General features: G+C 37.2%; 1 protein-coding gene across 1 annotated transcript; it reads right to left on the reverse strand.

The window, feature by feature from the left end:
* Positions 1-2123: 2123 nt before the first annotated feature.
* Positions 2124-25799, reverse strand: CUL4B (cullin 4B). Its single transcript, XM_062503082.1, has 20 exons — positions 24715-25799; positions 21958-22073; positions 17339-17442; positions 16369-16438; positions 15813-15886; positions 14623-14785; positions 14433-14522; positions 14071-14153; positions 12953-13020; positions 11743-11861; positions 10718-10910; positions 9542-9646; positions 9135-9245; positions 8318-8403; positions 7644-7751; positions 7283-7396; positions 6258-6363; positions 6011-6183; positions 5332-5484; positions 2124-4194 (listed from the first exon to the last, which is right to left on the reverse strand). The coding sequence occupies exons 1-20, from the start codon at positions 25244-25246 to the stop codon at positions 4099-4101; spliced, it is 2664 nt and encodes an 887-aa protein (XP_062359066.1). The 5' UTR covers positions 25247-25799; the 3' UTR covers positions 2124-4098.
* Between the last annotated feature and the right edge of the window lie 91 nt (positions 25800-25890).

Consider the following 25890-nt stretch of genomic DNA (forward strand, 5'->3'; position numbering starts at 1 on the left):
CAGGATCAGCACCTGCTCTGCTACCGATATCCCAGTTTTCAAAATTCAAAATGGAAATTCAAAACACTCCACCTCCCCCCTCCACCAAGTCCTCAGGACTCCTGAAGTGGGAAGGGCTAGGCTGGACACAGTCCTCCTGCTCAGATTTAACCCAGCTGTTCAGGGAGAAGAAGAAAAATCAAGAAATGGTCAATTGGCAATTCTTAGTAAGAGAAGCAAATTCCCTATACAGCTCTGTCCTTCATACTTCAATAATTATTCCACAGTCATTAAAATAATGATAAAGTGGGAGACAAGGAATATTCACACAACAGGAGAGGTGCCTCCTTCAGGAGCAGCAAGCCACCACCTCTGGCATTTTTGTGTATTTCTGCCACTTGTACACATTCTAATCCTGATTCAGAGTCTATTAGGATGCTTATTTCCTTCCCCTCCAAGAACCATAGAAAACTTAGCAAAAACCCCAAAATAATAAAAATTCAGGAATGGAAGCCACTTAGAAAACTCATGGGATTTTAATGACTGAATGGATAAGGAACTACTTATTGTATTTAAGTAGCAAACAAGTATTTTGCTATCAAAGCACAAGCTAAAGGATTTAAAGAAGCCATAAACAGTAGTAAGCCCAACATACAGAACTTGGAGTAAGAAGGCATTTTACACACAAGAGTTTATCAACACAAAACTGTTTAATATTTATTAAATGACACAAAATACCTAGATAACAGACTCACTCTCTGAAAGGACATGTATTTACATTATTTACCAACTTAAGAAAGACTCTCTGTACCCATATCAGACTTATGAAACATAAAAAAGGTTTTGCTGCTTTTTGCATCGAAGGATGCAATGGTGATACATGCCCTGTTTGCAAGTCTGCATAAACTATAAGATTTTTGATGCTGTGAAAAAGCACAGTTTCATAATCTGGTAGCTGAGGGAAGAGGCTTCTGAAAAGTAACAGGGTTAGTTCCCCCCCACTCCAGACACACTCTCAAGACTGTTATACAAAAAGTATATTACATTTTTGAATGCTGCTGTACTCTTACAATTTTAGTGTAACGTTTCAAATAAAATGTTCTTCCTACTATATGAGAGCACTAAAAAAAAAAAAGAAGTGGTATTTAAACATTTTTTTAGATGCACTTTTTTTTGTTTTAAAATAAAGCGTTAGGGCAAATGATATGTCTAGGGAAAAATGAAAGGCTGACAAAAAAAAAAAGCTGAAACAAAAATATGAAGAACAGCTAAAGCAACTTAATTTGCTAGGGTTTGTTTCTTTTTTTTTATTAACTATTTACTTTGGCACCTTCATGTAAACTATAGAACAAAACAACGTTTACAACACATTTGCAATTACAGCATTTAAACAAAATGGTCACTTTTGAAACCAGCCAAGACAAAAAAATAGTCCATTTATGGGTATAAAGATTAAAAAACCTAAAATATATATTTCTAAGAATAATCTGCAATTTCTTATGAACAAGGTGCTATAAACTGCATGCAAGAGTCAAGATTAAAAATGTGTGGCCAAAAAGACAAGCTGTGTTCTAGCCAGATGAGTTGTGGTCCAAGCCCATTTCAGTTTTTTCTTACAGAGATATATATGGCTCAATAAGCAGGCACATGATCCCAGCAAGAATTTGCGGAGTTGTACAACGACAAATCTTGGCTGCAGCTTTGTCATCAACCAGGAATGAGCAAACCTTAGCAGAAGAGATGAACAAGTTCTTGGGGAAAACCCATGAAGCTACAAGGAGAAGCCTTGCCTCCCCTTGCTCACTCCTCCCCGGTCTAGCCAGGGTTCTCAAAGTCGATTCTTTGGGTTGCTTTAACTGGATTGCGCTTAGGGTCTGCCTCAGACTGTGAATTCTCATGAGATTTGAAGACATTTTCTGCATGAAAGTTAGTGACATAGACAGGAAAAAAATGAAATAAACCTACAGTCCTTAGCAGTTCATTTGACTAAATGTGACACTTGTGTAGTGAGGGAGGATTTTACCACTACAGGTGTTCACACATGTAGTAGTGTTAGATTTATATGTTACAACAGACTGAATGGAACCAGCTCAATACATGAGCTCCTCTCTCCCAAAGAGTTAAGTCTTCCACTTCTTCTCCACTTCTCTTTAAAAGGAACCTTTTATTGGCTGAAGATACAAAACACATACAAGAAAAGGAACACTGAATGTGAAACACAGAAGTTTGGGTTTTTTTAATGGTGGGGGGCTTTCTTTCCTCCCCGTGGATCTCTACTGAACTAATACTTGACAACTTGCAGGAGGAGTCTTCAAGGTTCTTACCATGTAACTCTGATATCAATATTTGTCTCTCAGAGGCAGGGGTGGCCCTGGATGTCTACCAGTGGTTATGCTGCAATAGTGTTGAGGGGCAAGGCAGATTTTCTGCAGATTGCAAAGAGCTGTATGACTGTTAGTTGAGGGTGACTGCAAATAATATAGTAGGAAAAAAAACACCCACATTTGTTTCATCTGTCAGCTGATGACTGCATACAAAAGAGCCTGAGAGAAAACATGGCTGGAGAATATATGGAATTAAACAGTAGACAAAAAAAAGCACTAAGGAGGGGATGTGTCAGATAGAAAACACACACACACACACACACTCTCACATATGTGCACCCCTGAATGTGGGATCACAGTGATAGAAGTTATAGGTCATAGAGAGCTAAGTTACACTGCCATTAAACAAAAGTAACATCTTGCTTTCAGAGATCTGGTATTCCCCAGGACTATCAGTGCCTGAAAGAGGATGAGGTTTTTCATTGTGCTCTGCAACACACCTGATCATAGGACTAAAGCCTGGCTGGGTAAGGAAGAACTGGAGGAGTTCCTTTTCTGCTGACACCTTTTTTCCCATGTATTCCTGGCACATGCTGCTGTAAGCAATAAAAAATGTATTTTGTTGAAACAAAGCTCTACATTCAAGTGACTTACTCTCCCATGTCATATAAAGATGCAAAGAATGCTCTCTGGTCATCTAAGAAAATATATTTTAGATGCCTTGTAGCAATACTTAACTTACTATATGAGAGGTAGGCTTCTGGGTTCTAGGAGGCCTGCTAGGCTCTAGGGCTGAGTTCTTAAAGCTTTAAGTTAAAGCAATCCAAAGCAGGGCAGTCTTAGAAGAGCTGCCCTGTCTAAACCTTGAGGTTAGTTCAAGTTTAGAATGTTGCAAAGCAAAACAAGTATTAAAATCCATTTGCAATTTTTGTTCTTACAGCTTTACCACAATAACAGTGTGGCTTTTCTGTTAATTCATCTCTTTATTCTAGAGTATTGCTGCCAAGAGGTGAAGGCCTCCTACCCATGACTAGTGAAAACGGTCACTTCTTTCATTATGGCTGTTTTATGCTTAAAATTCCCAAAGGTGAACACCAAGTCTCACAGGCAAGCCATATAAATCTAATCTGAACTTGTTTTGTTGTAGCAGTTATTTAAGAATGGTGTTTGTATATACAGTATATATGCCCACACTGCAAACTTTATACATTGTTTTATATTGGCACCATTTTGTCTTAATTCCAACGAAGAATATTTTCCATTAGATTAGCAATAAGCATAGCTTGGCTTATTCCCCATTTTCCCCCCTCAAGAGAAAAAATCCAAGTGTGGGCATCAACCAAACCAATGGTATGTATAACTGAAATGCATTCTGTACAGTAAATTAAAAGTTTGCATGCAGTTTAAGCATTTTAAAGGCTATTTTCTTATATTAATGAACCTTCTGTTTCCATTTAAAGATGTGAAAGGTATCTGTCATATATCAAGGGACTCCTCATTAGACCCAAAGACAAATGGAATCAGAAAGACCAGGTACTTTCTTTCAGCTTTCTGCACATCTTACTAAATAACATGCAAAGAGTTCAACAGCATTCTTCTTAAAATGTAAATATTACTCTTTAAATGGGCATGTTAACCACTGAAAGAAGTCCACTCTACTATACTTTTCCATTACACTGCTTTCATTCAATCATCGGTAGTATAAAAAGTCAATTAATGGGATCAACAGGCTAGTTTATCCACTGGCAACTGTGTAGGACACCAAGTGTGCAGTAAAACAAAGGCCAACATATGTTTATGCAATATAGTTGTACTGGTTCGGGTTTTCTTTATCTCTTTCCATGTAGTCCCTGTCAATCAAGGATTCTATTCTCTTCTTAAGGTCAGCAGGCTGTAAAATAAAGCACATGTCAGCATTATTACTTTGCAGTCAATGCTTCTCGGCTCTTTATTTCCACTTGGGCCAAATATCTATATTGCTCAAGATGGCTGAGGAAACAGAAATCCCAGTTAAAAAAAAATCCTTTAAAGTGTTAGGGCTTCTAAAGTCTGCAATGTATAACTGATAGAAGAGGAAAGTTACAAAGTTAGCTCATCACCTGCAACTAAACAGATGTTTATAGAAAGGAAAGATAGTTGATGATGTTTGAACTGAACTCTAAAGAAGTGCAGTTTGTGCACCATGTACCAAAATGTTTCCATTTCTGACTTTTAGCCAGTAAAACATGGTAAATGTTTCACTTCCTCTTGAAGCAAATGAGTTTTGCAATAGTTTGGGTGCCCTTTGATTTTGTTGCGTGAGGAACTTTATAAAAATGCCTCATGATAACAAGCGAGGAAAATTATTTAAATAATCTGTTATAATTTTACAAAGCCCAACTGCAGTTTATGCAGTACTTACAGACCTGCAGGCATTCAACATGGCAATATGATGGAATGAAATAACAGGAGCTTTTATTTTACACTTCCATAGAGAGAAAACACCATATGTTTAAATTCCAACAATGCATCAAACTATCTGTTTGAAAACCATTTCCGTTTGTACACAATAAGCCAGTCATTTTATATTGCAACTGTGGGCTTCTTCAGTTTTGAGACTTCACCAATATTTGATTTTTATTTCTATATATATGTGTGTTAATATATTAACCAGTATAATCCATCCCCAGAAAAACCACTGTACTTCAAAAGTATCAACCAAGTTAAGATTGTAATGCAGAACTGGTTTTGAGATCTGAAGCATTTTCTCCTTTGCTCAAGAATGCTTTGCCAGAACACTGCAAACAGTGGAACAGCAGCAGCAGACAAAGAAAGCCAGCTGCTTCCTTGCTCCTAACCAACTCCAGGGCTGGAATCCTTTGGTAACATGTTTTAATAACAACTGTCACTTTGAAAATTCCTGAAATTGAGTATTTGTCCATTATAATGCTAAAAAGATGCACATTTTAGACAGAAGCACTGTTCAGCTGAGCAGGTCAGGGAAGATAAAAAACTAATAATGCTTTAGAAGTAGAAAAATCAGTACCACCTTGACTGGGAATTTCAGCTGGTTGTAGACCTCTGACACAAGCAGGTTATGACTCAGTGTCTTGCGCATTTTCATGATCCGCACAATGGCAGCATCAATCTGGTACTGCCGGTCCTGGAACACTCTCTCTGTAGTGCTTGCCTGTTCCTCCACCTGAAGGACCCATTTAGAAAAGTTCTAATGAGAACACCAGTATTGTCAAAACAATTCTTTCTGTTTCCAAGACAATTCTCAGTGTAAGACAGTGAAATGCCTGTTGTCAAGTATCTGACATAAAGCCTTTACAAATATGAAGACTGATTGTCTATTTAAAAAAAATTGTACAAAGAATTAAAACCTTTGCACAGATTTTACACTGCATGGCTGTCAGAGAAACAAGTCCACAGTGAATTTTCCATGTTCCCGAACGGTCAGTAAATCTCCATGGAATGATAAAGGACAAAAAGAGCATTTTAGAAGTGGAACTTCTCTTAAACTTACTTAGAGACATCCAGCATCACTGGTGTCTTAGTACAGAGGCAAACATTTAAATAACCGCTGTCATCCAAATTACATGTGTAACCCTGACAGAGATATCAGTATGTACATGACAACCAGGAGGAAAAAAATCTTGTAAAAGGGCAGACAACAAAGTTCTTAACCCAAGGATCTAAACCCCAGAGGATTAAAAAAAATATACCGTTTCTTTCATCTGAATTTGGTTGATTTTTATCCTGAAGAGCTTATGTCTGAAATCATCATTACATGTGAATTTATCACCATCTTCCACATCTTTGCCTTTGGGGCTTTTAGTCAGTACTCTGGCTTTGCCACAAGCCAGAGATTGGAGTGTCCTTCTCAGCTCTCCATCCTCTAAAGCAGAAACAAGTTGTTTAGGTCTTTTTAGTAAGAACACTTGGAAGTACTCGCTTGTTTTCAATACCAACCTATCCCAGTGGCTTGCTTTATCTCCTCTAAACTGAACTCCTCTCCTTCATTAAACATGAGCAGCACCAGTGTCTGGAACAAGGAGACCTGAAGTTCTTTCTTGCCCTGTCACAAGGGAAATAAAACAGACATCACCAGGCTGCTTTTTCTGGGAGGTGAAGGGAAAGGAATTAGTGGAACATGGGAAACAAGTCACTCTTGCATGTCAATTATTTCATTAATAGGGTATTATTTTATTCACTTGAGAATATGGAAGAATAGAAGATACTGGTCACTTGTGTTTACTATGAAATGCAGCAGAAGCTTAAGGCCATAAGGTTGGACTATTCCATCCAGTGACAAAACTCACCCAAGATATGCATCAGATGACTCCAGACAAGTCTCAAAGCACTGAGTGCTTAAAATTACAATTTGGAAGACCTTTAAGTCAAAATCTAACACAAACATTAGTTATAAGGAACCATAGAATCTTAGAAACAATCAAGTTTGATAATACTTGTCTTAATGATAACTTTTTCTGAAAATGGAAGTGGCAAGCATTCCTATTTAATGAGAAAATTTTGTGCCCGTGAAGGAATGCTGAAGGGGAATAGCTGGAAACCCTTATAAGACAGTTGTGTTCTTGTACAATCCAGATTTTTTTTCTTTATTTCAGTAGTGAAAAGCTTAGTGAAGATGCTTAATGTGATCAGATGAAGTAAGGCCATCAAAGAAACATGGCCCCTTTTTTGTTTTTCCCACTCGAAAAATGAGGGCCATTCTTAATTTGCAGCTAAAGCCACTGGATATTTTTCCCAACAGGCTTTTATTTCCCTACCAATACAGAAATTGGGTGCATGTTCTTAGACATTAACACATCTCAGAAACTACCAACTCTGAAAACTTAGCAGGAGGTTAAAAGTAATTGTAAAAACAGTGCTAAGTTTTCCATCACAGTACAAGAAATCTTCCCCATATATCCCTAAGGTACAACCCAGACTTGAAATCAACAAAACAAGAGGAGTAATAGAAACAATACACTCACCTCTTTAAATTCTGCTTTTAGTACACAGTGTCCTAGTGTTGACTGCCATTGAAGTTTCCTACCACTGTGTTTTCCTAAATAAAAGGTCTTGAAAATCTCCTGTAGTTTTACCATCTAAAGAAAGAAAAATCCCAAACACTAAGACACAATTTCTACTTTAAAAGCATCCTTCCCTCCTCCACAATCAATTAAGCCTTAAATCAAGGTTTAGAATGATAAAGGAAATTGCAAGAAAACAAATTTCATTTTAAAAAGTTAGTTCTGCAATTCCTTCTCTATGCATATTGAAAACCAAATGTTAGTGGATCTCAAGATGCATTTCTGACAGACAAATACTTGTATAACCCATGATGGTCATTACCTCTGGGGGGAGGTGGACCTCCATAGGCACATAGGTTGGCCAATAACCCATAGTCAGAATATTCACTGTTAGTTCAATGTTGCCAGGGACATTCTGATTTTGCATATACTGTAAAGAGAAACAAAATAAATCAAAATAGAGCTATGTTTATTATACATATTTCAGGTAGAACTGAAAAGTTAGAACAGGCATTGAAAGAGCAGAGAAGACAAGTGACTACATGATGTGTTTGTTATATTGCAAGTTACATACAAGAAAATTAGGATAAGAACAAGCACTTTTTTGAAGCTCAAAAGGCACTTCCATACAGGAAGAAAACAGCAAAAGTAGTGTTTTAGCAGGCTGAGGTGAAGACCTATCTAATTAAGTGTGAATGGAGCAAAGAATGTTAAAAATTGTTTGCAATCTAACATTACAAAATCACCAGAACTAAATGTGCAAAAACTTCCAAGCCAGGCATCAGAATACAGTAGTGTAAAAAATGTCTTGGAGCTGGTGTTAAAATGTTTTTTTAAGTTTACAATTCTCCTATTGCTGTGGGTGCTGTTGTGTTTGTTTGTGGAGAAGCTTGTCTCAGGCTTTTTTTTGCTGTGTTTCTCAGGAAAAACATTTAATAAATTCAGTAAAACTTTCAAAAGCACAGACAGGACAGACAGCAGGCTTTCCCTCAGTACCTGTTTGAATTGTATCATTATATCTTTTGAAAGCTCCATATCTTTAAACATTCCTTCAAGTTTGCTGGTGAAAGCAGCTCCACATTCTATAAAAGAGAAAATGTAAATATTAGAAATCAATCTGTTTATTTTCAACACCTCAGAATAGTTATTCTAAGTGCCAGAATGTACTTTTAAGCAGGATGACCTTTCCCAGCTGTTTTTCTTTACATAAAGACCTGGAATCTAATTAAGGTACAGAATAAGTTTACAAACAAGAAAGAGGAAGAAGCTTTAATGTGGTAGCTATTTTGCAACCCAGTTGTTTTTCCACATGGACCTGACTTCATCCTTTGACTATGGTGGCAACCAGTCATTCAGGTGACAATTCCAATCCCTATCAGCTGCCTTACAAACTGTCTCCTGATAATAAAACAAGATCAACCTCTAAAAATCTTAATACCCAAAGGCTCCATCCAATGAAACAATGAAAACCAGACTAGAGAACACCTGTCTGTTCTCTAGGCAGTGAATAACAATTGGAAGTTATCTTTAAGTTCTCTGATTTACTCATCAGGGAAACTCAGCTCTATCCCACAGGCCAAGATATACCGTGCACTTTAAGTTCCTGGGTTTTGGCTTTTCCTGTTATAATTACAAAACTAAAAGCAAATGAATCTCCTCAAAACCCACCAGACATTCAAGACCTGCACAGAGGCTTTTGCCCTCATGGAAAAGGGAAATACCAACAGCCCTTCTCTCAAGGCCTGTTATAACAACTATACTTTTAAAAGAAAGCTGATGGATAGAAATGATGGATGGATGGATATTTACTTACCATGTTTGAGCTTGGAAAGCATAGATTTTTCAGCATCTACTGATGCACTCTTCCCAACTAATAGTCTCTTTGCTAGATCTTTTTTATAAAAGGCCTCAAAGACATCTTTTCCTGTAAGATATGAGATTTGAAAGTGATCACAAAGCACTGCTGGTTTTAAACAAACATTACTTAAAGGAGACCAAATTCAAACTCAGAAAACCAAAAAGGGCCTTCATACGAAGATTTCCACAAGTTTTGTTACTTGCAATTTGACAGGCAAAGTAGTTAAAAAGCACTACACCAACAAAACACATCCATAGACAAACACCTGAAAATGTAACCAGACTGCAAAAATAATCTCGAAATACCTTTATATTACTGGTTAAATGCCTCTATCCTCACAAAAAAAGTTCCCCAATACTTACCATATATGAATCTAAATATGATCATAATTTTATCCAGCATTTTTTCAAGTTCTTCATCAGTAGCTTCTTTGTTGCCTGCACGAAGCTTTGAATCTACATATTTAGCTAAAAGAGTGTTGAAGAATAGAGTTTAGCACATGCTTAATATCACAGTGAAACAAAGAAATCTCTAAATGTAATATTATGAATTCTTGAAAACAGAAAGGATCCTGAAATCACTATCAGCCTCATAACAGCTATCTTGATACATCTTCATAGAGTTTACAAAGTTATAAAAACATTATAGCCTAGTATCTTTTTTCAGATAAGCAATGACTGCATCTTAGTTTTATTATCATATACAATGTTAAAAACATTTTGCCTATGAAAAAAGTCTTGGTTTATGTTCTGATCTCAAAGTAAGGTCACTGCTGTTGCAGACTGACATGGCTGTAATAGAAGCAAAAAGATCAGAAGAAAATATGTAAATCAGTTATTTAAATGTGTTGAATATACTGCTGAATTTCTCCAGTTGATCATTATTTTGTTTTAATTTCCAGTTTCAATCAAACTAGATTATTTGCTTTAATTTCAAATGGGCTGGTAAGCACATTACAGTTAGGGAATTAATGCAAAAAAAGGAGGGCACAAAGTATCACTCCACAAGCCAAACAGCACAACCAATTGCAAAGCAGGTACTATTCACCATGTGGAGAAATGATTCAAAAGTGCCGAGTACCAGGCATGTAATGCACAAATCTGTAAATAAGGCTCTTTGCAAACCACAGACTGTCTCCACACCATGAGAGGTTCAGTGCATCCTCAGCTCTCTTCCCTTTCACATAGTAAACCCATAACAGATCTGGGCACACATTCTGGTGGCACAGTTACGTAAACATCTGAAAAGATCTAATTATTAGCAGTATTCTCGTGTCTGGACACCAGTCAGTTGCTGGAATACCCAAATTCTGATATTCTGCACTTTTCTATAGCCTAGCCAGTGATGTGATGAACAATTTGCTTTTAATGTTTGATGCTACCCTCCCAAACAATTCCATTTCATCAGGAGGCACAGCAGATCCCCAATCTGATGTACACTGAGCATTTATTAACACATAATTCCAGCATATCCCATCTGTAAGTGCATCAGCAACTCGGCACCCAAATTCTCACATGAAAGAAATTGAAGAAAATTACCTATGAGTTCAGCTGGCTTATTTGGTCTTTTGTTAATGAATGTCTCAAAGGCTTCTTTCATGGCATTTACAAACTTCTCATTCTTGAGAAAGCAAACATCAATAATATGGTCAACTTTGTCTTTAAAATCAAGAAGTTCTTGGACCATGGTTTTGTCTTTTTCAGGATTAATTACTATGGTACTACCAAATGCCTGCAAAAATAAAATATATCTTTCAATTAGCCTGAATAATTAATTTAAATGACAAGACTTCTAAAATCTCAAGTTATCTTTGTAATGTACTGTTTCTGGTACTCATATTAGCTCCAGTAACAACAAAAGTACTACTTTATTATGTATTACTGTATTATGAAGTATTTACTATATAATCACCCCTAGGCCTTGCATATTGATTCAAAACCAACTAATGAAAAAGTGAATGGATTCAGAACTTCTGTAAAAAGAAATAAAGTTTTGCATGACAAATTAACATACCCTTTTCAATCATCTATATCCTCAGGTTTTACACTGGTAATGCTCCCACTAAATTCAGTTTTGTTTAACAGTACTCCATTGCCATTCCAAAACCTTCCTTCACATCAACCATATTTACTGTGACATTTTCACTGAGAAATAAAATGAATCAGCCTAACTGATATTCAGGTGCTTTTTGAACTTCAACTGGTTGGCAACTTAAACTGCCACTCATTCTCACAGGAAATGTTATTAGGAAGAAGACAAACATTCTGCCATCATGAAAATAACCACTGAAGAAATTCAGTTGTCCCACAAGCTAACTATAAGCAAGATTATAAAATCCAAATTTATTTGAAGTTAAATAATTCAACTGAAAATTCAATATTTTCTTCAACAGTTACTGTACCTTTCCTGGGATATTTCAAAAACTGTCTATTAAATACATGTTTATAAGCAAATATATTCAAATTTTAGAAAAATGCAATAGTTTACAGAGGTAACTCACGTATGTGTGTATAAACCTCACTGATACAACAGTGATATCTGTTCCAGAGTTCCAGAACAGTACCTTTATGTATTCAATCCAGTGCTGCAAGAGAACCTGTACTCCACCTCTCACACGACTGAACAACTGATACAGAAGAGAGAGGTCTTGAATTCGGTTTTCATCAAGAAGGTGATTTAGACCTGCAAATGTGAGAATTTCAATAGAAATTAAAACCAGAGTAACCTAAAGAAAGGACAGCTTATTACTATAGTGAGGCTTCTTCAAAACTAGTATTTTTTATCAAGCCATTAGTGGTGGTGGTTTTTGTTTTTTATTTTAAAATACCTAATACGAGTACAAAATATCTGACTGAACTGGTTGAAACCTTAAAAATCTTATTATTGAACATGATTTTATTGCACTTAGGCTACATGTACTTTACATAACAACCTTATCACAACACCTTTGCTTACTTCTGCTTAACTTTTCCCTAAAGATTTGAAAAGTTTACACTGTACTGATCCATAGAAAGGTTCCTTGGCAAGACAGCTGAGTCTCAACTCCATCTGTGAAATAAATTTTACAGATGCTTGAAGGCAAGCAGCTTCAATAAGTATCTTCACCATTCACTTTTTAACTTTCTGGAGAAGGCCTGATGCTCTACAGCAAAGTTCTAAGAAAGCAGATTGGTAAAGATCAAAACTCTCCTTAATGAAGACTTTGTTACAGAGGTGCAGGAAGATGCTCACATACCTGTTTCATTCAGAATCTGGCTACTAAGGACTTGATTCCTTTATTATTCAACTCCTGCTGCACCTGTTTCTATTTCCAAATTACCTCTGAGATCAACAGAGGGTCACTTGACTCCAGAGAGACTATTGTAGAACTGTGGCAATGTACTCCATAGCTCACATTATACTACATTTTTAAAACAAGTTGCTTTTTGTCAGGAGCAACTACTCAGTATCTCCCATTTCTATTACAGCCATAATTCAAATTAATAATTCAATTTCTTTACCTCCAAGTCTTTGAAATGCCACTTAACACACTGAACTTGAGTCTCCTGTTCTAGTTTTCCTTTTGTTTTGCTGTGTATCAGGAGACAGCACAGTGTCCCCTTATCTCCAACAAGGAGAATGGTCAGTGCTATTTTGGGAACTGAGGAGCAAAGGGAGTTAACAAATGACGTAGCTTGTCCCCCCAGCACCCAAATCCATCACTTTCTTTCAGCACAGGAAGTGAAAGCCCAGAAGCAGTAATTAGAAACATTTATATAAAGAAGAAAGATTACCTTTCTGAAGAATGGCTGTTAAATGTTCACCTAGAAGTTGCTTTTCTACAGTAGCAATTAGTGGCTTCCTATAGAAGAAATGTTTAGAATTACTTTCCTTTTTTCCATTACTGACAGTTTTAAATCCTTCTTTTGAGATTATGTTAATTACATTATCATTGGGAGTGCTCTAATTATCTGCAGCCAAAGACCTAAAATTATTGTACACATATTTATCTTCTTTCTCTCCAGTAAGCAATCTTTTTTCTGTTTGCTGACTGATGATTTTAATTCACACAATAAGCCTGCTGTACATGACCTGTAGGCAGATGGACAATGATTCCATCAGTGAAGAAGTTGGGGAGAATTAATCAAATAATATGCCTAATCCCATATTGTGGGAGGACATTAATGTCCTGGGAGACAAACCAAGGAGAAATAAAAACAAATTTCAAGTCAAGAGGTATTAAAACAAAACAGGGAATTGGCCACTAATACTGGCGTGGAAGAAGGAAGCCACTAAACAAGTTAAATGCTTTTAACAGCTGAAAGAGGAAGGAAATCAAAACGTATGACAGTAGCAATAAGACATCTCCCTCAGAAAGCTCTTGACGTCAGTGACCTACATCTTCTCTCAGACACAACAGCTATAGCTTTATATTACAGGACCTCCACCTGACTGTGTTGGAGGAAATTCTGCCTCTAAGCTAAGTAGAAAAGACTGAAGAAGGATATTATTCAATAATTTCCCAGACTCTATATACAAATATTTTTTGCAAATATTCGGAGGCTTTAGCTTTAGAATTTTCTATGCTGAGTCTTATTTTTTGCAGGTAGGACAACAGTTGATTAATTACATTTCAGCAGGAAAGAGACATCTGGGCTGGGAGTGGCAGCCTATTTTTTACTTCAAGCAACTATTTAACAACATTTATGCCAAAATAACAGTGACTTAGAAGAAAAGACTATTAGCTGTTTGAGCCAAGACAGTGCTTTTCACTGTAAACATGGAACCGTGGGAAGTGAAAAGCATTTGAAGGTCAGTCAATAACAGAAATAAACTGCAGCTACTTAAATGGCCCTCAACAGAAGAGGAACCAAACAGCTCATACCACCAGGCACAGAGAGATCACACTTACTGTGTGCTCTGATCTAAATAAGTGATTATTCTGTCTGCTTCTTCTTCCAAGCGCTTGTTGACATGGTGAAGATATTCTGGAACCTGAAAATGCCAGAGTAGTTTTGTATGTTAAAAAAACAAACAACAAGAAGGGAAAAAGAGTGACAGTACTGGTCTGACAGAAGTAGCAGCTCTAGTTTTAATCTGAAATCATCAGCACTGTGACTGAAGGCAACTGCACGTGCATTTCCTTTTTCAGAATACTATAAAATAAAGGTCACATTACTGCCTTGTACGCTGCCTAAGGCAGTGGAATATTTCTACTCCCTGACACGTGCTTTGAAATTAAGCACAACAAACACTGTGAAACATCCAAAATACCTCTCGTTCCTGCATAAGCCTCTGTCCCTCTGCTGCATACAGGCGATTAGTCTCTTCCAAGAATCTATGTTCGAAAGAGTCTTGATAAATCTGGGGAAACAACATGACAGCAATCCAGGGTAAAGCTCACTGAGCACTAAGTAAGAATTTGAGCTATTTAGTAGTTTAAAGGTGAAAGAAGTTTACTCACCTGCAAGTCAGAAAGCATGCTCAGAAGGCTTCGCAGTAAGCTCCTGTCGATAGCCTCACCATTTCTTTCCCTCTCGATCAGCAGAAGAATGCCATCAATCGTTTTGTTCTGAACCTTCTGATCACTGATTATATGAGTTCTGAACAGTTCTAGCCCCATATCCCTAAAAAGAAAGCAAAGACTGCTCAACAGATGGTTTAAGAATAAATCCCAGATATCTCTTATTAAAACACGATCTAGATCTAATAAAGAGGCCAATACCAGCATTCTTGCAATTCCTCATTCCTCTGCCTCCAAATCACTCAAGATGAACAAATACATAAACACTAAAATAAACTATGACACCGTACCAACATGAAGCTACACATTTTAAACACAAACGTAGGTATTTTTTCCTAAATAACCATGTAGCTTTTGCAACATTATTTTTCAGTTGGTTGACAGGATGTTGGAACATCAACCTCCATGAAAAAAGAAAAATATCACCCTGGGTTCCAATTCCATTTTGGTGTTGGACAACATTCCTTTTTTGTCCATCACTTACTAACCTCTAATTTTTAGGCATGGCTTAGAAGAACTCAGCGACGTGACAGACAAGGATCTCTGCAATGACCATTCCAGTAAAAACCTTACACGAATTTGAAACTATAGGTATGGCCACTCTTAGGATAAGTTAGGCCCTCCACCAATCTCTTGCAAAGTAATTCAGTTACCAAAGAACAGTAGGGCATACACTAATTATTCATAATACAAGGAACAGAAGTTGAAGTCCAAAAAGCATATCTTGCTTTTATTTTTAAGTAACTTTTTATTTTTAAGTAACTCTTTCCTTCAAAGTACTTATACAACTTGAAATACTGTGCCTGCTAAGGCACTTACTGGGCACCCCAAACCCTTGCATTTCAGTTGTTGACCAGACCCCTTCCTTTAACTGTGCCAATTGGAGGGTGATATCTACTTCACTAAAATTTGGGATCACAGCTATTCTAGAATAATCCTACAATCTACGGCAAATAAATCCAAAGTCTTCCTTTGCAACAACTCGTGCATTCACCATGTAATTTACAGGTCACAATAAGGTTTACATTAACAAAATCCACCTGAAAATCAGCAAGATACAAGCAACAGTTGAAATAAACCCCCAAAAAATTTCCTGCACCCCCAAAAAATTTACTTCTTTGTGCCCTTACCAAATAGATGGCAGCATTGAATTCTGAAGTACGTAAGTTCGATCCAAGAACAGAAAGATACTTCTAATCATAATCTGTCACGAGAAGGAATAAAGCAGCCACAGTCATTTAGCTCTTAAAACTGAAGAGCAACACCAATTATGCTCAACAACAACAATAACAACAAGAAATCCCACCAATCAGTTTCAGGCAGTGCTTTCTTAGACACTGCTGATTTATTTAACATCTTCTTCCAATCCCCGCAAGGTGATCAATGTGACAATTCACATAGTACTGTATAACAGAACAGCTCCTTTAAAAATAAAGGAGCAAGGTTTGCATGAAAGTGACAAGGAGGAATTAGGGGTGTGTGTGTATGTCCAAGATTAGACCCATATGCCAAGAAACACACTACAGGCAAGCATTTTCACAGCTTGATTTCTAACAAACTAAATACAGCTATGTTTCACAAAAAAAACTTACATAAATTTAAGACATTTCAGAAGTTTGAAAAGGAACAAAGTTAAGCAAAACAGGCTGACAAAGGAACTGGTTTTCCTTAAAAACATAAGCTTACCATTTGTCTGCAGTGATCTTGCCAACATTTATCTATTTTCTTCAGAAAAAGGACACTATCCAATGAATCCGTGAAGAAATCATTAAGAAAATAATGATTAATAGATGGTGTAAGCAACGAAATGAATCAGCTTTATTATTTTTAAAGAGACTTAAAGAGAGCACAGCAAACTCACCTACTACCAGAAAGAACCAGTTAATTTCTTGCAACACATTTATTTTCATTTTTAATGGGGGTCTTCATGTTAATAATGAGAAATCAAAATTATTTTAATAAATTTTTAAAAAGTATCTAAACAGTCTTGAATATTTTGTTTGATCCCCCATTCCTGGGGAATAGAACAAACATACATATCCCCATACCTCAAAAACCCAATACATGGAAATGCTCACCAGTACACTAATTTTTGACTCATTTTAAGAGTTAACCTTAAGAAATAAATTCTGTCCTGCAAATTTATGTTTTATTCAGCTCACTGCATAGGTCTGATACTAATTAACATCCACTTAATAGGATGTCAACCTGATACAACTCCAAATTTCTGAAAAGAAAACATCAGAATCAGACATTGTACCAGACCACCATTACTTTTCAAAAAACCCCTAACAGCTACTTAAAAGACTTTTCACTTTATCTAAGCTTGTCAAGTTCAATATAAAAAAGCCTGACATGATACAGCCAACAAAGGTGTTTTAAGCCTTGCTGCAAATCTAGCACAAGCTTCTCTAAGATGTCAAAGTGCTTCACAAATACCAGAGAAACTTTCTCAAAATCTTTTCAATGGTTACAGACATAAAGGAACAAGCAGTGTTCTCCTAGGTGCCACAAAGAAATAAAAGCAAAACCAATTACACAAAACCTAGGAATTCAGATTACCATGGCCTAATGTCATGAATTAGTCAAAGAAATCCATCACTATATACATGCAGGTAAAACAATTTTGGCTTGTCAACAGCTAAGAAAAGGATATTCTCTGAACTGGTGAATTTGTGCTTTAATGTGGTCTTCACAGATCTGCCTCAATTGTTTGTACAAATTTGCAGAGATTTTGTAGGAGCAGAGATTTTCAACAGCCTGAAGAAAAAGAGAAACAGAAACAAACAAAAAAAAACTTGTTATATTCTTCCATGTGATTTCACAAGAAAGGAGGATATCCCCCCACAGACAAGAATTCTGCTTCTCACAGCTTTTAACACAGTTAACTGCTGCATACAAAACACCAGAGACAGACACAGCCCTGCAATGGCAACAGGAGATAAAGGTAGGCCATGCCCTGAACAGCTCACAGACTATCAATTTAGCTGGAGTGTCAATCTCTCACATGGAACTGAAGGATTGGCATCTCAAAAACCAAGGATGTACTTTAGTATCTTCCAGCAGCTGGCTGGGCTTCATACGTCAAAGCAGTCACTTACAGTATTAATTTTATTAACTGCTGTGCTCTGCAAGTCACACTGACATTAGTGGAAAAGCACTGCCAGATTAATTTCCTTTTGCAGTCCTTTCCTTGATTAAACTTCCCTCATCCCCAAAAGTACATATGTTATCTATCTTATCTATCCATCCACCAACTCTGTGCCTGAATAAGTTTAATTATAATCCTGAATATTAGTAGCATGACTACATTTACAGTGACAATCCCAGATTTCTAGATCTCATCAAGTATTAGAAGAATTATCACTGTACTCACAGTAAAAAGTGAAAAGAAGTTTAATGGGGCCATGTCTTAGAGACTGATCAAGCAAACAATCATTCTTAAGTCCATTAGTGTATCTCAAGACTTTTAAAATTCATACCCATTGTCAGAACTTGAAAGCAACTAAACAACTCAAACTCTGCAGGCCAGCGAAAGACACAGTAAGGGATTATTCAGTAAAACATCTGTAGAAGCTAGAGGAGAAGCATATTTGATTTTCAATTAAAGCTTTGTGCTATAATTTACTTAGTGACAAAGACTGTGTTGCTAGTACGACCAACTCCTTGAGGAAAAAAAAAAAAAAAAAAACAAAAAAACGGACTGGAAGGTAAAGTTTGTTGCCCAGCACCTGCAGGCAACCATGGAAGGACTGTGTAGCTCAGAAATGCACAGAGCAGATCTATGCCATTACACTGATATTCCCTCATAGTATTTCCCAACAGTCCAAATGGAAGCAGACAGTGAGCAGTCACCACTAAAAGCAGCAAATAATCAAAATAGCTAAACAAGAATTCTTTGGTTCACCCTAGGATACCAACAGGAATCATTCTGAGTGCAAGTACACTATAGCTAATACTGGCTCTAGCACACAGAGGAGTTAAAAAAAACCCCAGCCAAACACAAACCAAACCCCCACGAAAACCAAAACCCCACAATAAAACCATCCTACACAACAATAACCTCAAAACCCCCTTAACCTGCATGAGTTTAGTGTCAGAAGTAAACAGGTATAGCAAGAGAGTGAAAGTGCCAATTAACCAAAACAGGTCTGAATGAAGACTGTAAGGAAAGCCAAAATTATCACCCAAGTATACATATCTTAGTATTTGGAAATAGCAACAGGTTTCACTTGCAGCCTCAACACTTAAGAAACATCAAACAAATAGAATAAAGTGATGGGAAAATGTGTTCTACAGTTCTCTGCTCGGAGAAGGTTATGGGCACTGCTCAACTCTATTCTGCTATTGTACAACCAGGTTCAGGCAGCAAACCAGGATATAACCTGATACCTGAAGCAGTAGAACAAGGGGATGGAAAACACAGAGCTTGAAGAGCCTGATTAGAACTTCAGCAAGTCCAGTCTTCCTAGGTTTCTTAATTTCTTCCACTTGGAGAAGCCAACTGAGAGCTGGGAAGGTGAATGTTTTGGATGGAACTTGCCTGTAACCTGCAGAACCACCATTACTCTGGCTTCAACCCACTAACTCAGGACACCATCAGCCTCTTCCCTGGACTTCTGGTCACCTCATCCCAACAGTGTTACAACTGCTGCCTATCAAACAAGTACTCTTTAACCATGCTGCTCTAAATCCTTAAAAGAATTAGCCTCTGCATGGACAAATGCACAAAATTAACTTTTACTGAAATACAAATGTATTAATATACACCTACCTTTATAGAGTGTTCATATAAAGCTGAGCTTTTACATTTGTCTAGCAGAAATTCCAAGATGTTAAACATGACTTCTATTATTGAGTGTTTGAACATAAAATACAAAATTTCTGCATCTTTGCTTATGACATGCACAGAAATGCTTGCATTTTTAAGAAATTAAGCCCCTAGTGCAATATTATGCTTTGCTTAATTATTAGTGTTAGATAATGCTGATTGTTCATAAAATGTATCAACATTGATACATGTAAAAACTTTAGTTCATAAAATTATCTTGTTCTGTATTAGTGAAAATACATTTCTGATCAGGGAATCTGCATCCTAATGATGGTCAGAAAATCTGAAGAAGAGCCCTATTTCCTTTGTGTAACATATGAAATTTGATATGGTTTCCTGTTCGGTCTTTTGGTTTTGTTTTTTCTTCCCTTTTAACTGCAGCACCTACACCCGGGTATGTATGGTAAGGAAAAAGAAATGAACACAACTCTGATGAGAGAAAATCAGAACTTTCCTGAAGTACTTAACTCTGATTGATTAAAAAAAAAAAAAAAAAAAAAAAAAAAAAAAAGAGATATGTATCAGGTACCAAAGATCTAGATCTCTACTTGCAGGTACTAATGTAAGGATAAGTATTCTATGAAAGAAGCATTCAATTCTGAAGCACTTCAGCCTACTTAAGGATGGAAATAATTTTGTTTCCTGAGGAGGAACAATGCAAATATGAAGCTTGGGTCCCCCACAGAAATAAAGTTTCAAAATATTTGCCCAGTGGGATTTTTCCAGCATAGACAAGAGTTAAACCAAACACAAGAAGTTTAACTCCATTAAAAAAAGCATTACATTCTTTTGAGGTGTGCAGCAGAACTTTGGCACACTCTTTCGTAATTCCCCTCTATGTTGGATAATGGTGTCTGCCAAAGCATATTTGGGATCAGATCCTTTTACCAAGCAGCTGTTCAGAAATGACATTAGTTTAGTTAGCATCTAAAAACACTAGTGATTCCTATTACTATTTTTAAATCAAGACACTTATTTTTAGATTTATATTTTAAAAATCATACTTGATTGCACTCTATTTCACTGAGAAGTATATAAGTAATAACAGTGTTGAATCACCGACACTTAAAAGAAAAATCTTATTTTTTGTTTTCTGATCACAAGCGACATAAAACTAAGCTTGTGGTAAGACTGAGCAGAAATTTTAGCAACACTGTCAAACAGTAGCAAGTATTTCAATAGAACTCTGTTTTTTTAACAATTTTGGACTGCCTTCAAGCACTTAATTAACAGTTATTTGCACTATCATTCACTCTAGAGTAAGTAATTTACAATACCACCCAGTACAGTCAGTTGCAATTTGCTATCACTTCACCAAATTTTGCAAAAATAACAATACTATCTATTATTCTGACAAACTATTAAAAAAGCAGTACTTTTAGTTAATTAATTGAACATTACAAAAGACTATGGTGATCTTAAGAATGCCGTGGAGTGAGGAAGAGCAATTAATTCTTCCTTAAATCTGTCCCCAAGCCTTGTACAAACAGGATTTTTTTCCCCCCATATACAAATGCAGCTTTTGTTGAAAAGGGGAGGGCAGAGGAAGAAAAGACACTAAAAAGAGATAGTGAGAAGGCTATATACACACACAGAAGAACAAATTAAAAAACTAACCAGGTAATAAAGGCTTTAAAAGTAGAGTAAAAGTTCAAGTGCTTCTTAATACCCAGCTAAAGCAGCACCGTTGCTATGCTGCTAAAACCACAAGTGACGTTAGCAGGGAAAAGGTAAGCAGGGGGAAATCTCCCCAACACATGCAGCTGAAAAAGCAGAAGTGGAGTTACAAAGACAAGCTTTAGGAAATACATTTCAATCTGATCACTTCCTAAAGTACTTAAGAAAACACAATCAGAGCTGTTGCTGGCAAAAAAGTTTGATTCTCAGCTGTTCAAATAGAAAGAATGCTGCAACGCTCAAAAATTACAATCAAACCAAAATAACACAATTCAGGAAGGAAAAACGGTGTTCCATTTACCTACTAGAAGTCAATAGAAAGTTTCAGTTTTTAAGTGATTTGTGATACTTGATAGTGAACAGATCTTTCTTCAGAAAATAAACAATATTTTAGTAGAAATCATCTTATTCCGAAACACCAATATTTGACGATTTTGCATTTCTCCTTTAGCAGATAAATACCACAACCCCCTAAACAAGAAAGGGAATATAGCTCCTCATCTTAGTTAACTGTCATCAGCTGCCACAATGGAAACCATACCTTGGGTTTTGTTGTGGCAAGTTAAAAAAATACGGGTTTGATGCTAGGTCTTGTGAAACTTTTAATTTTAAAATGAAGAAACTATTTGGTGGTAAGTTTTTCAATGATGAAAGCAGCTATCAAGCAAAATGCCATGTTCTTACCACGATATCAAGTGTTTTAAGCAAAGAAATCTGAGAACAAAACAAAAAAGCCCTAAGCCATTACTTTTACTTAATGCACTTACCTGATAGAGCTCTTCTAAATTGTACTTAATTGAAGTACTGTTCTGGATAGCTTCTACAGCTTCTTTCAGTTTTTGCCAGGTTTCGTCTGTGTAGTTTTCAGGCAATTTGGGTTTATCTTTAAAAGAAATTATATAAAGTTTGAGAACTTGTTTAGATAAAGCAAAACTTCTTACAGAAATGAAAATGATGTAGCTTTGAGAGAAAAGAGGTATGGGCTGATGGTCCAGCTTTTACACTTACATGATAAGCAAACATTTGTGTAAAAACAGTATCTTACCCGCATTTGAAAGAATAATATTGAAGAAATTCAGCTTTGCTTTTCATATACACACTACAACACTTGTAGCCCAAACAGTACCTGTGGTTTACAAAAATCACAATCCTGTGTCTGAGCAGCTCAAGAAGGGCTAAAACCTCCAAGAATTATCGATGCCTTCCTTACACTCTCATTATCAGGACAGCAGAACCAAAACAAAGGAACATAAAAGGAGAAAATGATGCATTAAAAGATACACAGTGGTGTGTACCTTAGTTTTCAATTTACTGCTCATTAATTCTACTCTGTACTACCAGTTGGAAATAACTCCTCAAGAAACACTCATGGAAACACTGTAATTATTGTACAGGCTTTATGGTCTCAAGGAAAACCTTCCAATTTTAAAGGAATCCATTTATGCCTCTCTTGGGTTTGGCCAGTGGATATTTTGTAAGAGTTAAGCCTCTTTTATTGTTCAAACAGCTCCAGATCTGATGCTCTTCATTATTTTTTCTGGCTCATTTTTACAGATGCCCCTGCTCTGCAGCATCTTCAGCAAGACTAAATCATTTACAACATGCTGACATATTCCCTGAGTCACATCACCAGAATATAAGAACTATTTTAAAATTTTATATTCTTGTAACTACCTAAAGTGACCATTTTTGTTCGAATAAGAACATTCCCAAATTGAGAAGACAGAAGATGACACGTGCACATTCATGCTACCAACAGGTGGAACTGGCCCAGAGTTTATACTCTACTAAAATTGACTTTTACACGCCCAAAAGTAAAAAAAAAATCTAAAGCCTTATCATCTCCTTAGAAATAACTAAGAGAAAGAAGTAATTATTTTGCTCTTCCAAGCATTTCCCTACAATATGGGCAACATCCCAACATTAGCTGCATCATCCAGATCTAGAGACAACTAACTGTGGACTTGCCTATTTTCACTAACAACTCCTGAGTATGCTGCTCAGCAGTCAACAACAAGGTTATGGATTCTAGGAAGCTATTTAAGTTGTAAAGGATGTTATTGCTATCACACTAAGATACAGACAAAAATCTTGAGATTATTATTCAGTTTCTGAGAGTAAATAAAAAGCAAGCCTGTCAGAATACTGAGACATCCTTTTTAAGCAAGTGGGTCAATTACCAGTTCATAAGCAGTGATGATCACAGCACCATGCAATCCATGACATTTAACAGATATTTTAAACGTGAGAAGTTAACTTCCCTTAAAGATAACAGTGCACAAGCAACTGAAGAGCAGCCTATAATGCATCATAGGTTTGTATTTTAAAATAATCACTCAAATGATGATGCTGTGATGGGCAGAGAACATTTTTGAGAATTGGAACCTTAAAGCAAAGAGTTACAGTGTGATCATAAATTCCTGCAAAACAATACACTGGATCAAATAATCCTAATCCTTAACTAATGCAGTATCTCTACACAACATTTGTGTAGATTGTGTATTTAGCAATTAATTTTAATTTGGGTAATATCTTCTACCCCTCCACTAACTCAAACACATGAGGAGAAAAAAACAACCCAAGAAAGCAAGGTAGTGGACTATTTTGGAAGACGGCAAGAGGCAGAAAATAAAAAAGCCCGTGATATCCTCATCTTTATAGGGAAAAATGGCAGGATTTTAGCTCAGCTTTCCTATCTGTCTATGTCTATTTTTCTTCACTAGAAAATGACGGAGCATGACATCAGACAAGTTTAATTTCTCTACTTCACCTTGGTCTGTAGTAACATTATTCAAAAATCTCAAACACATGTTTGGAGAAAATTTATAAAATAATGGAAACCTGTAAAGTAAGAGTTAGCTAAGACAGAGAAAATATACTACAATTAAAAATTACAGTGAGGATATTACAAGGAAAAAAATTCAGCAAAAATCTGAACTACATACTTTAAAGGCAAGTGGGGAAACCAGAAAGGAAATCCACCATAATAGCCTGATAATCACCTTAGTTTCAACATTTAAAACTAAGCACAGGCAGATTATCCTATAAACAGACAACACGGATAGAGGCAAGACATGCAGATTCAAGGCAAATTAATAAAAAACAAACCACATTCTATGCAAAGACGTATTATAAACTGGACTAAAATACACACTGAGCTCTGAATCAGGGGTACTACAAAAGAGGTATCAAATGTTAAAAGTTTAAACAAATGTGATTTACACACTTAAGATAGTAAAACCTTACACCTAACATACAAATTGAGGCCTTCTCAAGAGACAGAGTGAAGAGAGTTTAAAAAATAATTCCAAGCAGCAAAGCGTAGCTCAGGATGTGTACATGACCAGGCAAGCACACATCAGAAATCACTATTCCCCTTTACATAAGTATAGAAATGTTCACCACAGAAAAACAATTCTTGCAAAACCTGGAGCTGTTTGAAAGGAAACAGTTTTCAGCCTGAAAACAAAACACTAAGTTGAGTGTCAGCTCCCCACAGGTTGTGACAAATTATGGCCTGTTACCTTTAAAGTTCTTGATCACTAATTTCTTGGCAGAGCCAGGTTTACTGTTGGCGAAACTGGAAACAGTAGAGGAGGCAGCTTTGGTCAGGCCATTTGCATGGTGCCCCACAGCCACTGATGAAATTAAAAGGCTTTTATTTTTAAGCTGTTGCTGGTGCTGCTGATGCGAAGAGGCAGCAGGAGAGGAGGAGGAAGAAGACTCTTCAGCCATCTTCACATCGAGTCCAATAAAATCCACGGAGTCCTCAAAGCGCAGCTTCTTCTGGAGGTGATGGTTGGAGGAAGCAACCCCTGAGGAGGAGCACGAGGAAGTGGTGATAACAGAGGAAGATGATGAGGAGGTGTTTTTGGAAGGAGAGGAGGCGCAGGAAGAAATGGAATCAAATTCTTCTTTTTCGGAATTACTGTTGCTGCTGTTATTTAACTTTCTCTTCTTGCAGGAGGAGCTGCTGCTAGTGTTACCATCAGTAGCAGGTCTGACCTCCTGGGCTGCAGCTGGGGGGTTGGGGGAAGAGAAACCTGTGGGAAACATGAACACACAGAAGTGAACAGGCTGAGGGGCATCAAATCCTTGTGGTGTGACAAAGAGAGGGGGAGAGTTTTAGGGTCAGTCTCTGTTTCCTGTCTCTCGGGGGGAGGCCTTTCAACTCCTCCTTCTCATCAGTGGAGTTCTTCCGTATTCCTTCTCCTTCACGTTCTTCTTTACCGAAGGAATCAATTAATCTCCTCTTCCCCTTTTCTTTATTACTTTGGTTCTTCTCGTAGTTTGTCTCTGCCTTTCTGCTGTTACTCTTTTCCCAGCGGAGCGTTTCCGTTCCAGCCTCTCGCCGCCCACCAGTTTCTTTCAATTCTCTCCAGCAGCAGAATTCCCCACGGCTGCCCGCTCCCCCGGCTTCTCCTTGCGCTCCCCTCCTGCTCCGGCCGCCTCGTCTCCGCCGAGCAGCAGCGGGGAGAGCCGAGAGCGGCTCCCTCTCGCCTCGGCTCCAGCCCCTCGTCCCACACGCCTCCCGCTCTGCCCCGCGGCCGCTCCGCTCGGGCCCCGCTCCCCCCTCTCCGCCTGCGCCCGCGCTCCCTGAGGGGGGACGGCCCGGCCGGGTTGTTATTGTCACTGCACGGCAGAGGGAGCGCAAAGATGGCGGCGCATCCGCCCGCCGTGCATGACGGGGCGCGGCGCAC

This window comes from Cinclus cinclus, chromosome 15 (assembly GCF_963662255.1).
Source record: "Cinclus cinclus chromosome 15, bCinCin1.1, whole genome shotgun sequence".
Taxonomy (NCBI): domain Eukaryota; kingdom Metazoa; phylum Chordata; class Aves; order Passeriformes; family Cinclidae; genus Cinclus; species Cinclus cinclus.

Excerpts from the sequence above, each read along its gene's own strand:
- CUL4B (XM_062503082.1), bottom strand. The coding sequence starts at position 25,246 with ATGTTTCCCACAGGTTTCTCTTCCCCCAACCCCCCAGCTGCAGCCCAG. Across the intron at positions 10,911-11,742 it reads ACTGGATTGAATACATAAAG|GCATTTGGTAGTACCATAGT; the intron begins GTACTGTTCTGG and ends TTATTTTTGCAG. Across the intron at positions 6,184-6,257 it reads AAAGCAAGCCACTGGGATAG|AGGATGGAGAGCTGAGAAGG; the intron begins GTTGGTATTGAA and ends TTTCTGCTTTAG.